The sequence below is a fragment of the Perca fluviatilis genome, chromosome 17 (assembly GCF_010015445.1).
Source record: "Perca fluviatilis chromosome 17, GENO_Pfluv_1.0, whole genome shotgun sequence".
Classification (NCBI taxonomy): domain Eukaryota; kingdom Metazoa; phylum Chordata; class Actinopteri; order Perciformes; family Percidae; genus Perca; species Perca fluviatilis.
This window is the reverse complement of record NC_053128.1, coordinates 10,960,666-10,978,891: the sequence shown is the minus strand read 5'-3', so window position 1 is coordinate 10,978,891 and position 18,226 is coordinate 10,960,666. Positions and strand designations below refer to the sequence as shown.

Genomic DNA, 18,226 nt, shown 5'->3' with positions numbered 1-18,226 from the left:
TACCGGTTCCTACGCTAAACGGTAGTATTCGGACCGGATTAGAACGCAAATTTCGGTTCCTCATTTCGGTTCCGACTGAAATATTTTCCCTCTGTCGCTCTGGACAGCGGCAGCGCTTTTTCTTCTTTCTCCCTTTCTGCCGAAGTGGCGACGCGTTCGCCGTGGTGTGAAGCGGGCGTGTCCGCGCTATTCCCCGCCACTCTACAATCCCTGCTGATAGACGCATTTTTGTACACGCTCTGAAACTGACGTAAAAGTATCACACTTTCTCTGTAGTCTACCGTTAGCTAGCTACCGTAAATGTAGGCTACTTTTAAAATGGCATATTTTCCCTCTGGGCTCACCAAAACGGACGTGAAAGCATATTAACCATTCACTGACTGCACGTGATCGCTAGTAAACATTACACTTAATCTGCTAGTCTATCGTTCAGGACAAGAGCCTGTAGCCTGGTGGTGGGGGAGGCGAGAGAGCCTCCCCAAATTGTCTGCCCTTTCAAACTCATACCTGTGTGTGTACAGGCATCTTGGACACCACCTGAGAGAGTTTTCTCCTGTGCAGGACATGTCATAAGTCAGGAGAGGTGTCCTATCTTGCCAGAGAAGGCAAATATGGTCACTTTTGCCCAAAAGAACGGCTAAAGTTTGAAGCTGGTTGGCATACCAACTCAACATTTATTTTGTTGTTACTTGTTAATAGTGTAACTGTTATTTGTTAAATTATTGTAGCTGTGTGTTAGGTGACTTAGGTTTACTTATTACATATTTAAGTACTTTAAAACATTAATATATTGTTAAATTTAAATAATTTTCAATAAAAAACAAAACAATAAAAGCCTTTCTTTTATGTCATTTTTCAGTTTTTCAAGAATTGGTTTAGGAATCGTTTAGGAATCGTTTAGGAATCGTTTAGGAATCGTTTAGGAATCGTTTCGTTTTAAAAGTACCGGATCGGCATCGAAATCGTAAAAATCCAAACGGTACCCAACCCTACCTATGAATAAAGGTTGAACATTTTGAATTAATAAAAATTGTCTACAGAGGGAGCCTCTTTGCTTAATTTCATGTGTAATATTTTAGACTTTTATGTGTGTGAATTGTGTGCATAATACAGAAAAGGAAACCGTTAAAGGGAAAGAAATAGAGAGGCTGAGCCAAAAGAAAAAAGAGAGAGAATAAGAGAAGGTTTGTAAAAGACAGAAACTCCCAGAGGCAGTGGGACAGTGGGACACACGCACACGGACGAGCTAAGCCGCCCCTCCTCTGTCTGTCTATTATTGATGTTGGGCATGCAGGGTTCCCACTCTGCCATCTGTTCTCAGCTCTCCCACTCCATGCCCCTTTTGCTTCATGCCTAGCACTTTGGCAGGCTGGCATAAGCAGAGCAATGCTGTCCTATCAGAGTGTGACTACTTCATAAATATCTCACGCTATCAGGGAGTTAGATGTTGGAAGAAGAGCCCAGAGAGAGAGATGAGGAAAAATCATAACAATAAGGTGATGCATTTTTCATTAATTCAGCCTCTTTGTTGGATGACTTCCAACAAATGCATTGATTTGCGGTGCGAGATATAATCATGTCATGACTGCATCAGATATAAACAAAATTGGCTGTGGGCTGTGGCTTGTGATGGACTGTCAATAGTCCTCTCCTCTGCATGTTTTCCCATCTTAATCAAGTCACAGCCCCATCCTCCTACTGTTAATAGCATATGGCTGTAAGTTTCTTTTGATTTGACTCGTAATTGATGACCATGCATATTCAGTCAAGCCCGGTTACCAGGGGTAACGAGGTCCTGTAGGTCTTCTGACTGGCTGCGCGTGGTCACATGAGGCCTAACTTGGCCCCAGCTGGGGCCACATGTGGCAAGTCTGGAGATGTGTAAGGGTGGTGTGTGTTTGCAAACACTTGGCTTCGCCTCGCAGTTACAGCCATAGATGCAATCCTCATCCCTGCTCCCCCTACCCTGCCAGATACACACACACACACACACACACACACACACACACACACACACACACACACACACACACACACACACACACACACACACACACACACACACACACACACACACACACACACACACACACACACACACACACACACACACACAGGTTTATGGCACTATCTTTATGGGGACCTGTCGTTGACATAATGCATTCCCTAGCCCCTTACCCTAGCCTTAACCATCACAACTAAATGCCTAACCTTAACCCTTACCCTCACACTGACAATAACCTAATTTTATCCCTAATTCTACAACCAAGTCTTAGTTTAAACTTGTGGGGTCCAGCATTTTGGCACCACAAAGCTGTCAGGACCCCACAAGTATACTGGACTCCTGGTTTTTGGACCCCACGAATATAGTTAAACAAGCCCACAGACACACACACACACACACACACATACACATACACACATACACACATTCATGCACATTCATGCACATGTGCATACAAACTTGCAGTAAATTGATAGTGAATGTTGCATGCCAGTCTACAGTATATCAGTGAAGCTGTCTGACTTATCACATGTCTTCAGTTATATCCTCCTGACTGACAGAAAGGGTCAGATGTGGGCAAGGGGATGCCAGGGGCTGTTGGATGGTGATTAAGGTAAGATAGTGGTTCAGGGCTTCAGAAATCTAAGCTATCATCGTGTGACTCGTCTTTTCCATATCCCCAAAGGAGTGGAAGAAGCTTTATTCTTTGGCCAGCCCCAGAGTTAAGACCCCCTGGGGAGTGCGAGATGAGAGGGGAATGAATAATGTGTAGAGACTCAAAGGCTTTGACTGAACCAAAATGATCAGAAGAGGGTGAAGGGAGTGCATTAGAGGCAGAAAGGAAAAGAGAAACACCGGCAGGGAGAGGAAAGCACAATCGGGCAGATAGGCCACCTTTGAGAAAAAGAAGCGGCATTATGAGACAAAGAAGTCAGCTCCAAAAAAGGTCAAGGATACTCTACTGAAAATCTGGTGAAGTATTCCTATAAGTGGTTAGCTGAAACCAAATAAAACAATGTATTCACACCTAATTTGTCTGTAGTGAAACTGTCTCAATGTGAGAACATCTTTTTACTTCCTCAGCTGCCCTGAAAACAGATTGCAAATTAGCATTTCTTCCTCAAAGCCTAAGGGGAGTCACGAACAGCACTCCCAATAGTGAGACATCTTTTTCACAGAATGGCGTGTGTGTCTAACATGAACCAACAATAAGAACAAACTCCTTAAAATAAGGAAACTCTCAACATTTTGATATTAATAGTCTTTGCCCTGTGCTGTGTGAACGTCACGCCAGCCTGCTCAGTGTTGGCACACTCGTGTCTTCTCTCCCCAGGCCATGCAGGCTTTGGCCCTGCTGTGACCTCTCTCTGCCTCGAAGTCAGCCAGGCCCCACTATCCTTTGAACCTGGACTAACCAGGCTGAAACCAAATCTGATCTCAGCACCCGGCGTTAAATAACAATTGCTATTAAGTACTGAATTGATCTACCTATCTACCAATCCAGTTTCATTCGCATTTTGCTTTTCGGATGTTTTTTGTTTAAGTTATACAGTCTGTTATGCTTCTACAAAGACAATGTAGGCTAATAAGACCAACAAAAAAAGCTAGCAGAGCTAATAATGATGCTAGGACAGTGTGCCATATGTGATCCCTCCCTGCAGCATGGCCAGGTGGGCAGCATGCCACCTAGAAGCACAATGGGTTTATCCACAGTGATTTATTAAACACCCTAACCATTGGCTAAACAGACACTGAGTAAAATTAGCAATCTATTCTTTACTGTTCTCCTCTCCCTCTTTACTTCCTCTCTTTCCTTTTGTCCTCTATCTACAAAGTGCAGTTAGAATACACCGTATGTTAAGGAGGTTTGTAATGGTGGACCGGCCCCATATTGGAACCATTAAGCATGAACATGACTGCCTATTACACGGGTCTTTAGCGACACAGAGGTAAAAAAAAACCTTATTATCCTGTCAAGCGTTAGCCCCGTCGAGGTTTCCCTCCACTGAGTGGCTAGATGTAAATGATTGTGATGTGTATGTACTCCATAACAGTGCCCAGTGTAGTCCCTCCACTCTCCACAACTGATTATGTTAAACATGAGAACAACTTAACAAGAGGGAGTAAAAGGTTTTGGTCAAAAGTGCTTCAACTCAAGTACCTGGCAGTCCTGTAGTGGTGGTCTTCTTTTCACAACAGCCCTTAGCTCATCGAGAATGTTAAACACCATAAGCGCGGAGATGCTGCATTGTGTGTTTAGACAAGAGGGAGTTTGATGAGAGGCTGTGGATGACGCACCTGCCGAGGAAGAGGGGTTGAGATAACAATTTTCTCCTCCCTGTCGAGGAGACAGCTGGCATTGCCATGGTGTTGCAAGCCGAAATACACCCAGGAGTGGGTAATGAGGCGTAGGAGACCGGGTTTGTGTTTTGGTGTGTGTGGGTGTGTGTGTGTGTGTGTGTGAGAAAGAGTGTGTGATGGTGGTCCCCTTATCTTTCTGAACTAGCCTCTGTAGAGCCTGCAAGCACGCCATCTGTAGTGCTCAACCATAAGCTCACTTGCGTGTGGCCACGTTAAATCAGCTTAAATACAAGCACACATTTAACTTTCTTCTACTGAAAAAAAAAGGAGGAAGGAAAAGTATGGAGGTTAACAAACTGTGTGTGTGTGTGTGTGTGTGTGTGTGTGTGTGTGTGTGTGTGTGTGTGTGTGTGTGTGTGTGTGTGTGTGTGTGTGTGTGTGTGTGTGTGTGTGTGTGTGTGTGTGAAATATAACCAAAGTGGTACCCACCCATCCGTGACTGTGCACCACATGTCTTTGAATGTCACCATTAACATGGTGCCCTGCATTATGTTTACACACAGTCTTTCGTGGCGCTGCATACGCCTGAGCAAGGTTGCTAAGAAACGTACAAGTAATGTTCGATAATCACCCTCGAAGAACAGTGAATGTTGAGCTGAATTTATTTTTCTTTTAAGTGGTTGCACATAGTTTGATAATGGCTCTTCCTCTTTGGAATATATTACCTTTGCGGTTGATTGTTGCCTCTGACTGTTATTCTTTTAGTTACTTTCAATTACTTTTATAGTGAAATGTATAGCCCAAACAAAATGGGATTTTTGAGACCAATATTCATTTTAGAGTGGAAGATTTCATCAATTTCCGATATGGCGGCCGATATAGTGAATTTATGAGCTGAAATAAATAGACCTTTTCTATGTGGACTATGACTACTGTATGCAAATGTACTCAGGAGGCTGTTTTCTTGAACTTTATTAAAGAATGTTTAACATTGTTATACATTCAGTGTATTACCTTGTCAACCAATTCTAGAAATGAACACTAAGAAAATAAAGAATAAATACAAATAAAAGAAATAGCTAAAGAAACATGAATTGTTTGTATGTTCAGTATCAGTCAATTGCTGAAAATTTAATTAAAGAACTACATAATTACAGCAATTCTAAAAATCACCCCAAGCATAATATTCTGCATTAGGCTATATGTTCTGTTAAAAAAAGTCTTCATATACTCAATACCGATAGATACCAATAAGTCTGTAAGCCAATATCAGCCGATGAAATCGTCAGATGATTTGTTTTTTAGTTACTTTTTAAGTTGATTGTTGCCTTGGTCGGTTTACTTTTTTGTTACTTTTAGTTACTACTATTGTTGATTGATTGTTGTCCCTGATGGTTTATCTTTTAGTGACTGTTAAAAAACGATTGCTGCCTTTGACTGCTTATCTTTTTATTACATTTGTCGCTGACTGCTTTTATCATTTTGTTTGTTTTCTCTGATCCCCATTAGCTTCCCCAAAGTGTGTAGTAATCCTGGAGTCTGCATTAAATAATACAGTATCTCAGTATAACGGCATCAATTAAAACATGAAAGGCAGAAGAAACAAATGATACACTTAGCAAATTAAGGGAATTGATGTTGCAAATGAAATGGCAGTAAAATAAAGAATGATATGTTTATCTGTCAATCTCTTTGTTTATTTCAGGTAATCTCCTCTCTGTCAAGGATCTCCCACCACAGCATCGCACAAATCAAAGGCATCAGGTATGTGTCTCATTTTTAACTCCCTCATTCATCATTTGAACAGCCAAAGCACTCATGAGTATCGGTGTCAAAGAAACCAACGTATTTCACATTTACTTGTAGTCCTATATTAATATGGAGGTGGCTATTAACATCTGCTGCTCATTTACAAGTCGATTTGCATTTTTAGGCAATTAGCTGCAGCTTTTAGCCACTGTTATCTTGCAGGGCACAACGCAACCCACAACACATTTCCATCTGTCACTCAAACAGTACTGCAGCACACTATTACACTTCTATCTGAGTCAGAATTACTACATTGCATTGAGGGGTAGTCATTTCTCACAGATACTGATGAAGCTGAGTGAATTCTTCACACTGCTTTATCAGGCCTGGAATGGGCTTCTGATTTCTCTTCATTTGCTCAATCTGCTTGGAGCTTGGTGGCTCACCGGCGCCTCATAAAAAGCCATTTTATCCATCTGAGTAATGAGTAGATGGAGCGCGTCCATTAGCAGCCATTCGAGGAAGAGAAGGGAGAAGGGAGGAGAGAGCAGGAGAGAAAGCAGGTCCCTTGCCATGAATAAAGACAACACACAACCTGCTGACTGCCGACTAATTCACACTGACCATTTTGCTGCGAGGTGTCAAAACCGAGGCTCCTTTGACCTCAGTGGAAATCACACTCTGGACTTTCTGATCCTGAGCATTTGCTATCTCAGAAATCTGAATATCAAGCACCTGACTACTCAAGTGTATTTGAGTAAAACACTGAATTCCTTTTTTTGCCCTGAGGGTTACCCTGACCTCTTATCCTGCTATGGAGGTGAATGTGAAAACTGCCTTATAGGGATCAATGACTTTATTAAATCAGGTCACATTTGGCTCTCGGCCTGAACAAGAAAGCATTTATTAAGGTTATTGGATGGTACACTGAACTGCATTCCCTCATGGGGACACGTCAACATAGGGATTGCATTGGCAAAATGTTCTTACTAAACATTAGTATCTTGATAATTATTCATTATTAGTAATCAGTCATACTTTAAGGACTAAAAAGAGCTTTTTCTTTACATTTTTAATATGTTTTAATGTCAAACTTAACATGTATTGGCAATGTGTAATAGACAATGATACAAACTTCACATTTATTGTTCTGAAGATAGTTTACTTGTGTCTTTCTCCATCTTTTGCCGTGACAAATGTGTATTTCCCTGTTGTGTCTAGTCCGCATGGTGTGTAATGTGGAATTAACAATTAAAAGTTAATACTTAAACCACTCTCAACTTCTGATGAATGCAAGTCCATTATTCACTTGCCTTCTAGTTCTGGTTTTCCCTCTAATTAGTGAAGAAAATGCCTGGGTCACTTTGGCCTAGTCCGCATGCAAACTGCATTTTAGTTCAGTGTTTACAGTGTTGTGTAGACAGAGAAATCAGAGTATTAGGCTTGTAATTTTAGAGTGGGCGCTGTTATCTACTTTTTGAGGTGTCAAAATGAGGCAGCATTTTTGTGAAATGGCAGACGTGGCCAAACCACTGCCAGTGTCAGCCACTCGCTAACAGGACTTTTTACACATACATGTACAGTTACTTTTCCACTATATTGAGGAACAGAGAATGCACTACAGAGCGGTCGATGCACCATTGCAGCCAGGTAGCCTTCCGGTAATTACTTTTTGTCAGGCTTCTGATTGGCCAACATCTTCTTTTTTTTCTTTCCGTGATTGGCCAATCTGGTTTTAGGGTTATATTGCCACCTGTTGGTTTGGAATGCTCTTGACAGAGCTTCAATGGGTTTTCGCGTTTTCATTTGGATCTAGATTTTTTTGCATTTTTTTTTTTGCATATTTAACATGTTTATGAAAACACGTTAAAGTGTGGAGCAGGCCTAAGCTTGTTCCACCCCCTTCACCAGGGTCCTATCTACTTCCCATGGTTTTTATATGAGAGAGTTGAAGACATCTGTTAGGGTCCTATCGTACAAATGTATGTATCAAAGTAGGGAGCAGCAGAGCTACATGTTGAGTTTCAGTGGTATTGGCAGTAGTGCATATTCAGTAGTTAGTATCAAACACAGTGCTTAATGGAGCCTTAAGCAATAGTCTGTCTCATACTGCTTTCCCTGCAGGATTCATGGAGAGAACGGGGGCATATGACAAATGTGTAATGGCGTCCATGTGCTTTATGATCTAAACAGTGTGCTGCTATCAAACAGAGCACTCGACCCGAGTTGGCCTTTCTAAAGGGTCTTCTCCCCCACATATTCGTAAATCTGCTTAGGGCAAGGTCAGCTGCATCCAGAGGTCCCAAGGAGCTGCGAGACATTTTCATGGTCCTCGCCTCAAAGCCTACAGGCCTGACAACTGATATAATTAATTCAAACACATACCACACCGCCAGGCCCGGATTGGCTAATCAGGAGGACCGGGAGACTTCCGGGTGGGCCGGTCTTCTTTTTTGTTCCCGAGGGCTGGCGGTGTTCAGTCATGGTACTGAGTTAAAATCATAGTTCAAATAATTGATAGGGGTGGGAAAAATAATTGATTCTTAGATGCATCGCGATTCTCTCAAGAACTATTCGATGCTCGATTTTATGCCTTTTATTCTTGGATATATGCACTAAATTACAAGGCAGTGTAGAACAGTGCGCTATTGCAGCCCTATAGACTTAGCTTTTAATTACATTATTTTAATATAGTCAGTCGTCATGTAAAGTGGGCCGGTCTAAGGCATGAAAACTCCAGGGCTGAAAATGAGTCCAACTCCGGCCCTGCATACCATACTTGTAAGTAATGTATCATGTGGACAGATTTCTTATGCCCTCCAGGTCTACTCAACATGACATGGTCATGTACTGTATAGCACCTTTCAGAGATAGATATACATAGAGATACATAGAGATACCCCAGAGATTTAGAATAGCACTTCTATGTAGTTGGGAGGCGTGTGAGAAACATAAAAAGAGTTAGAAAGAAAATAGCTGTAGAAAACTTCACTTTAAAACTTAAAAACAGTCTCTTTTTTTATTGGGGCCTTTTAATATGCTAGTGAATGTTAAATTTGTTCAATACAATACTGTTTGAAATGATTTCCTTTCATTTGTTTTATATTCAACAAGCAATTTGTTGTACTGTAGCAGAATACTGAAAGCAGCAGAAATGCAGAACTAAGAACACTTTAATATGTGTTTATTTATAGCAAGTAATATCGTTATCGTGATATATAACAACGTTATGGCATATCACATATTTCCCTCGTATCATATATAGTTGAAATTGAAGCAGCAGAGGCCAGATGAATAGGCTGAAGTTAATATGTGAAATTGGTGGGGTATCCCTTTAAGAAGCTAATAGAAAAGAATATATTGTATAAATCAACTTTAGGAGATCATTTAAAGGATCTTCAGTTCCTCAGTGGAGGTCTCGATGCCTAGACATTAATCCCACAGTCTCAGATCATTTATGGACTCCACATCAGGCCAGCAATTGTATTTCAAAATGTTCGAAAAGTTCCTCTTCTGTGTTCGGTAACATTGCCACAGGGATGTCCATTGACGTTCTGTTGAAGCCCATCGATCTTGTCTTTGATGTGTGTTCACTGTAATCAGGCATTGACAGGTCATTTCTCAGAACTGTGTCAGCTTTATTTTGCATGCTCCTCTACACTGGACACATAATCAAATATTCATCTGCGCATTACGGTACACTCTCCTTCACCCTGTCATTTCTATTCTTTCTTATGTCGACAGACCCACGTGGACTCAACTACAACAAGCTTGATAATATTTTTTTCCCACTCTAATATCTTTATACATTTCACATCAACTCAGTTACATTTTGAGTGACTTCAAATCCCTCTAAACAGTGCTCTTACTATCCATCTTACGTAATACACATGAGTCTGATTCGATAACCGAGATGAAGATAAGTTTGCTTTCAATTGTATCCCTGCCTCATGGAGTTTTATGCCCTCGGTTTCACCTCTCAGGCAGCTGATGCGATGCTTTGCAGACACAATTCCGAGAGAAATTTGTCTTTGCTCTCCTCTGTATGATTTAGTAAGGGAATCCTAAAATTTGTTGATGAACTTACAGTGGGACGATTTGTTACTTCTAATTCTCATAAAAAAGATGCAATGAACATCATTCAAAGACAATAACTTATTTTAACTGATTGAAGCTATATTTCAGTCTGTAACCCTTTGCAGCTTTAACTTTTATTTTATTTGTATTTGGTCCGGTTAAGGTACCTCTGATTGTCATTGTATCCCCCTCCCCCCTCTTCTGAAAGCAAACCTACATCCATGATATCGTCTACAACCCTAAATCTTTGAACAATGTATCATAGAAACTATCAATCAAAACTCTTAAATCCTCTTTGTGTTGAGGCCTTATGTCCCCTTCTCTTTGTGTCCCGGGAGTTGACCTTGTGTGTCTCACAGCTTATCTAATGTATAAGCCTGTGTCATCCTCTGTGCTGTCATTCAGCCCCCCTTTTCCTACCGCCTATCTTTACTGTCCCTCAGCTAACCCTACGCTACAGTAACCTTCACTGTCCTAGTTCATCACTGATCCGTGCTGTTGGAGTGTATGTGTGTGTGTGTGTGTGTGTGTGTGTGTGTGTGTGTGTGTGTGTGTGTGTGTGTGTGTGAGAGCTCAGCATCAAGACTGAGAGCAGATGAGGACAAGGTTTTTTTTAAGGGTTTATATAAGGAAGGATACCTGATCATCAGAAGTGTTGGCTCACGATAAATACTGTCTGTATAGAAACAAACTTGCTGCAAACTAAAAAGCATTAGTTGCATTAATTGAAATAAATGGCATCATCAAAGACATTGGGCTTATAGAGCAGATTGTAAAGGAAAATGTGACTATACAAAGTATAAATAGTCTCATTAATTCCTAAAAACAACACCACATGCCAAAAGAAAAACAATAATAATTCATAATATAAATAAAAATAAGAAAAAAATGTAAGAAGAAAAAAAGAATAGAAATTAAAAAGGAAGAACCCACACCTGTTTCTTCAATGACACACAACTGAATTGAAGATGAGGAGGTCACAGTTCAAAGCAGGGCTGAATATCACTTCCCTTAAATTGTATCCACTTGCTTCCTCCACTTGCTTCCTCGCGTCTTAGTCGGTCCCACCAAGGAAGAAGCGTCAGCTGTATGGGCGGAGTAAGAATCGGCTTCCAGCTACACGGCTTCCCGGAAGGTGGTCTCATGTATCCTCGCTCATCCTCCCTCCTCGATCCCTCCTTAATCCTCGGTTATAACTCCTCCAGGCAGGAATAAGAGCTTTGAGACAGAACAACTTCCTTTTCAACCGAGGAGCTATCAAATAAGAGAAGTGAGAATCAGCCCAGGAGTATGACAAGCAGCCACAGTGTAGAGGACTGCATTGGAATTGGTATCCAGCTGGACCCAACACAAATCCCGCGGGTGTGGGCGGTTTTAACGTTGCTGCGAGTGAAAGCGCGCGGTCCAAAAATCCCCAACCTGAGAGATACAATCAACAGGGACTGGCATCAAATCTGTTACAGTGTGTTAAATGACGCAGGGAAACGAAAAAAAAATCATGAGCAAAACAAATCCCAGCCAACCACACATGTTCTAAAATAATAAATGAAATAAATAGATTAATACGATGTCACTTTCCCCTTATAGCATTAGAATAATTATGGAATTATGCGGTACATTACAAACAACAGAAAACAGTCCCGCGCAGGGCTCTACAACAGTGTCAAGAATCACTGTTTGCACGTTTCCTCCTCCCCTCCTTTTCCACATCCTGTCGCCAGAGCTCTGCTCCCCTCACGCCACTTAATTAGATCGCTCGTGCGGTTATCACAATGTACATCCACTCCTCACGTTTTACTCATGTTTGAATGCATCGCGTGTGCTAATTATCTAGCTAGTCATCAGTAAATGTCGTGAAAATAACACATGCAAAGAAAGAGGCTTACTCATACAGTATGTTATTTTTCACACACACCGATACACATCCTCCCTAGGCCGGAGCGGGAGGGTTTATGGACAGGCATGGTACAGTAAGTGGCAAAGTGCACTGGCTTGCTCGAGCTCCAGCGATTTATCGACCCCTGCGGAAACAAAGCCGTGTCCTGGGACGGGAAACTCCTTCCCGACTCTGACCATTTGAGCTGCGTTTACAGCTAACGACTACACTGTTGTTCTGCTGTTGGACAATAGTTGATCGATGGGAAACGGCTCACTGCGGCTTTGTCCAGCACACATTCTCTTTACGCCAGCACTGGCTCAAAGAAAGCAAGGAAGAAGAAATTAGGCATGATACAATGAAATACAAAAAAGAGACAATAACATAAATACTAAAATGCACCAATCTAATCCCTCATGGCCCTCACAAAGCCCCCTCACAGCAGAGCAAGAGAAAAAAATTGAAAAAAATGAATTCCTAATAGCTTCCTATGAGTTTCCTTGAAAGAACTAAGTCATTTGGTAGAAATTATATTTAAAAACAATTTCCTTCAGCGAAACATTCAATTTAAATCCAAGTAAATATCTATTGATAGTTTTTTTTAATAGATAGATTTGTTTTTTATCCTCTACATACTGTATGTTGAATTGTATGCGTGCCTGTGGATAAATTTCACATTTTTAGATATACAATTACTAAAAGACTCTCTAGGTTCAGCTTGCAATTTACTGGAATGAATCAATTGGGAGTTTACTAATTGAACAGTGTCCTTTATTAGCTTTTATCTAATCATAGTACCAAATCATTTGGAGATGATAGACTTGTAAAATAAAGCAAACAAAAGGATACTCAACTAAATCAACAAAACACAAAAAGTACAATGTAGCCCATTTAAAATGGACGGATAAAGATGAAAAAAAGAAAAAGATGGGGGAAAAGGAAAAAAAAATACATTTGAATGCATACATTTAGCTTTAACATATATAAATCTACTTGCTGAACCCACACACACACACACACAGATTGTATTTCATGTGGTCAGACAAATCCCCAGAGCTCATCTAAACCAACAAAGAGAGCAATATTATCCTAATTTTACCTAAAATAATCAGGTGCACTCCAGGGGGCTGTTTCACAAAAGCAGAATTTATAAATCCAGGATAACCGATAAAGCGAGGCTTGACCTAGTCTAATCTGTTGCAGCCTTGGCTCAGTGCGTTTCACAAAGGCCGAGCCAGACTGAGGAGGAACAACTAGATCGAGCCAGGCTGAAGTATTTCGGATAGATGCCCGTTCACGGCTTTCCTTAAAGGTCGTGACACACCAACCAGACGGCCGACCCTCGGCAGAAAAGGCAGTTGGACTGATCAGTCTCCCCGAGTGGGTCAAAAAAGTGCCTCGGAACACACCAAAGCGACGAGACATAATACGGCTCCATAACAGCAGGCGGTGCTAATCTGTATTGTCGCCCAAAAATGAAATTTTCAGTTGTCGATTGAGAGAATACAAAGTGTATATGTACCACAACATCCACTCTGGTTTACCACACAGCGTTCAGGCCTGAAGAACATGAAGCAACACGCCTGCAGGAAAGACAGTGGAGCATTATTGAATAGCCATGAGATGGCTCATCATTGGAGTCCTGATGAAATTATAAACCTAGTTCAATTACACCTGGTTGTATCATTTTAGCGAAATGAAAACTGCAGCATTGGGCAGCGCTTAGCTCCGCAAAACAACACTGAGGTGATACATTTGGCCGCATATCTCCACAAACTACTATGTAATTAAATTAAGCCCTGCGGGATTCCATAATAACTTATAATATAATGCACATTTCATTGGAGGGGGCCATCAGATGTGGGTGTGTTATTACACTCCGGAGGAAGCACCTTCTGCGCTGTGTTTCTGCTCTTAACAGTGAGTGAGAAAGTAACATAAATCAGATAAGGCAGTTTTTGTATTATGATTCCTAAATAATATTACTTGTAATTAGCTCTTGGAAATACAGAGGTTTTAATGAAGCCGCGCGTGCGTGCGTGCGTGCGTGCGTGCGTGCGTGCGTGCGTGCGTGCGTGCGTGTGCACAAGGCTGAGGGTGACCAGCTGACCTTTGAGTATCTAGCTGAGCATTCATTAACTTGATGGCTGACACAGTCTTTCAATGTGACCACTGTTTTAATTACACAAAGGCTAATTGCTGGTGGCACACAAATACACACAGCTTCACACACACACACACACACACACAGACAGCCAGACCCGCGCATATGCACAGCTAAATCGCTAGGACGAACTACTGTTTTTATTGCATTTTTACACTTGCGCTATAACTGTCTCTTAGTGAGATATTTGGCCTTCACACAGCGACAGGTCACTGCTGTTGGCTCTTTAGGAAGTCGGGGTATCACAATAAAGTGCCTCAGTCATCTGATCCTATCTCGGGTTAGACTCAGTCAAAGGATTTCAAATAGGAGTGCGTACAGAGAGTTGAGTGCCTTTATGAGAGCTTTGAACGTTTGGTCTCTGACACTGAGCTGTCCAATATCATCTCCCAGCTCACTTCACAGTCACACATACAGACATTCTTTATTGTTCTCTGTGGTGTCTCTGTCCTGCTAAAAAATCTTTCTCGCACATTACCGCATGGTAACATCCGTTCATTTATATTTGGGCTGTGCATTATATCAGTCACCAGCAAGCCCTTCCACATATTACACGTGCACACATGATTCAGGCAGCAGTTATGTTTCCTATCGCAACAGAATCGGGAAAACAAATTAGTATTATACTATATAATTGTAAGTTACACAAGACAGGGTTGCACAATGCACACACAGACAAAACTCTGTATAGAGCTACAGAGCATCGTTTCTGTCGCCCCCATGTGGAATTCTAAGGAATGACAACAAAACTGTTGGCACGTCCACATGATGCAAGCCTTCCGTGACAGTTTGGCTACCATGTTGACATTTCTGTAAACAAAGACGAAATAATATATTTCTTTCTTTGTTTTAGTTTTTTGGTCATAGCTTATTATATAGTATATTCTTTATGGAGAAATAAGAAATGCATGTGTTGATCAAAAGCAATGACTTGTTGCTGTGCAGGACGACTATTCTATATTTCTATTATCATTGATAAAGCCAGATTAAGGTCAAAAATCTCACTTGATGCTCCTTAAATGGTGTTGATTTTCTATTTAAGTAAAAAACAAAACGTTGTAATACCCCAGAAGACTATTTAAATGAAATAACTTTATTGTTAAGTATAAAATGAAAATATTTCCAAATTCCTGCCACTGCTGTCTTTTCAACTGATTATGAGTCAAAGATGTAGTGTAGGCACAGCTTGCACCTCACTCTCCCCGTGACCCTGAAACACACTCTCGCTCTGTTCTCCATCTCTCTTGAATAATGATAGAGTCCTTTGCGTGTGTGTCCAGTGGCTCTTTGACGGTAAGAAAACAGATCATGTGTTCAGTAGTTACATTACCTTACAGGGCTGTTTTACGCAGCAGAAACCACTGCGGGCAGCTGGCGTGCGCAGGATTTATTATGGTAATGGTTTGCTTCTATCATGGTGAAAACAAACAGGCCTAAAGACAGACAACAACCTCCTTAAACAAAACCAAAGTCAAGACATTTGGGTACTTTGAAAGCTGGTAATGACCAATAAATTGAACAGGTTTTTTTTCTTATAAAACATTTTACCATCCTTATAGCTTAGAGGCTCACAGAAATAGCCTGTAATATTAAAATGAATCCAGAGTATCTCTGATAAACACAGGAGGGATTAGTTTAATAATACATGCGTTTTCCGTTTCAGTAACTTTAGCGTGGTTGATGATTAGCGCCGATCGTGACCTCTCTGATTTTAATGAGCTTCAATTGTGCACGGCATTAAGCTAATAGGCTATAATTTGTAGCAATCAGCTCTTGTTCAAGAAAGAAGGAGAAAAAAAAAGACTTCATAAACACGGTCGGCCAAGCGAGATCTAATCATGCACTTCACACTAATGTTTGCAGAAAGCAGATATCTTATTAAAAAAAAAAAAAAATTGAAATAAATCCACCCTGTTTAATGAGCTAATTGATCAGTCATTCATTTTGATGCTCTGCCACTTCCCAGGAGGGTTGTGTTCGTTGACACTGCGTTGGTGGGAATGAGCAATTCAAGAAGATGATCGGGAGGAATCTTTCACCTTCCGACAGGAATGGTTTTGTTTATGCTAATGCAGCCTGCAGTGCATCTCATAAACAAGATTACATTTTTTGTATATATATTTATAGGTATATATATACGATGGACCTTTTTCACAACAGACATTTTGACTTGTCATAGTAGGAAAAGCCCAGGTGAAATTGATAACCTTAACGATGGCTCAGTTCCATCAAGTGTCCCAGTGAGCTATTTCAGTGAGTCAGCATGCACAATACCAGGGCCTCTCCTAAGTGGAATGCAGCCATCATTAATGGTTTTGAGTACACCTGTGCTTTTCCTACTATGTCAACATGTCTGCCGTGAAAAAGGTCTATAAGTGTACATATACAGTAAGTGGAGAAGCTCACTTTTGCTGAATACAAAAAAGAAGACGGCTCTAGACTTTATTGTTTTCAATATTTTATGCTCTGCATTGTCCCTGAGGGTCCATGAAAGCTGCCCAAACCCCCTGAGGGGATTTATAAGACACCTGGCCATCCATCTGAAAAAAAAAGGCTGTTTTCTTTCCTGAATTCCTGGGAAAGTTGGCTGTGTGAAGGTTCCAGGCTTTTATCTGTCAGCAGCAGTGTGTTGATGTGTTTTCGACAATGTTGTTTGTGACTGATGGGGTCCTCTGTTGAATGCATCTTGCTGTTGTGCTGCCGAAGTGATGGAGCTAAGAGTGACAACCTGGCAGATAGAACACGCCGTTTGTGACTGGTTATTTTTCTACCTGGGAAACTGTAGTGTGTGTACTCATATTTTGTACTCTCTCACTCTTTTCGTGTGTGTGTGTGTGTGTGTGTGTGTGTGTGTGTGTGTGTGTGTGTGTGTGTGTGTGTGTGTGTGTGTGTGTGTGTGTGTGTGTGTGTGTGTGTGTGTGTGTGTGTACCAGGCCCTTTCCATCAGAGGACACAGCTCTGAATGAGGATGATGTGTACCGGAGCCTTGAGGAGCTGGCAGAGTAAGTATGCAGTCCATAACACACACTCACATGCACACACACACACACACTTCTTTACTTACTTAGGATGACATTTTATTAACTTAAATTCATTGTCTGGAGACTTTCCCTAACATTTACCTTTTAAAACCTGCCTTACCCCAACTCACATCTTTACTTGACTTAAACCTAACCCAAATCTTCAAATCAAACAAAAATCAAGTCTAAAGCCTATAATGTAATGTTGATAAATGTATATGCTTTGTAATTATAGTATTACTATGTTACTAGTTTATAGAATTTCTTAAAATGCAAATAAATATGTAATATATGTTATGTAATGGTTTGGGACCAGCTTATTGTCATCAAATAGGAGGGGAGACACTGCTATGCAACTGTGTAAACATATTTACACACACACACACACATCAAGACATATCATTGTTAGTTTTTAGCTATTGTAACCAAACATTCAGATGTTTAAAATCTTGGATCGCTTTAAACATATTTTCATCTGGATTCAATGTTTCAGCAGATTAAAAAGTAGTTGTTTCCTGCTGCAAAAGGTCATTGCTTTTATGCATTTTAGCTCAGGAAATGCTTCTAAACTGAATAAAAATGCAAAAGATCTTCTCATTATACTGCAAAGGTCTTTTTTTATAGTCAAAATAACATACATAACAGTTCTCTACCCATCATGTATATAACAGACATCTTGCGATGTTTCAAAGTTGGGTGTGATTGCCGCTTCTTCCAATTTCCTCTAACTGCCTAATTACATAAGCGTGGAGCCTTTTGTCACTCTTCCCGTTGCCATGGTGACACCAGCTTTGCTCTGGCTTCTGGTGTGGCTGCCTTCTTCCCTCCCTCTCTGCCTGCCTGCCTGCCTCTATGGCTGGCTGGCTGCCTGGTTTGGTGTGAGGGCTTTTGCTGGGTGTGAAAGAGAGTCGTAAGGTCTCGGAGGTGGCAGCGGTTCCAGTGGTGACAGCAGCCGCTCGACTCAGATTAATGGAGAATAATTAGTTAACCGCTCTGAGATGGGTGTCATTCATCACAGAAAGATAGGAGGTAGG

The 18,226-nt window shown here is 41.0% G+C and overlaps 1 protein-coding gene across 12 annotated transcripts in view; it reads left to right on the top strand.

Annotated features, from left to right (window-relative positions):
- Window positions 1–18,226, top strand: part of vav2 (vav 2 guanine nucleotide exchange factor) — a 227,212-nt gene that overhangs the window by 162,034 nt on the left and 46,952 nt on the right. For all 12 annotated transcript variants that reach the window (XM_039779876.1, XM_039779875.1, XM_039779869.1 and 9 more), the window contains exons 3-4: window positions 6,012–6,070; window positions 17,106–17,174. In XM_039779876.1, coding sequence (XP_039635810.1) covers window positions 6,012–6,070; window positions 17,106–17,174 — 128 coding nt within the window. The remainder of the gene's footprint in view (window positions 1–6,011; window positions 6,071–17,105; window positions 17,175–18,226) is intronic.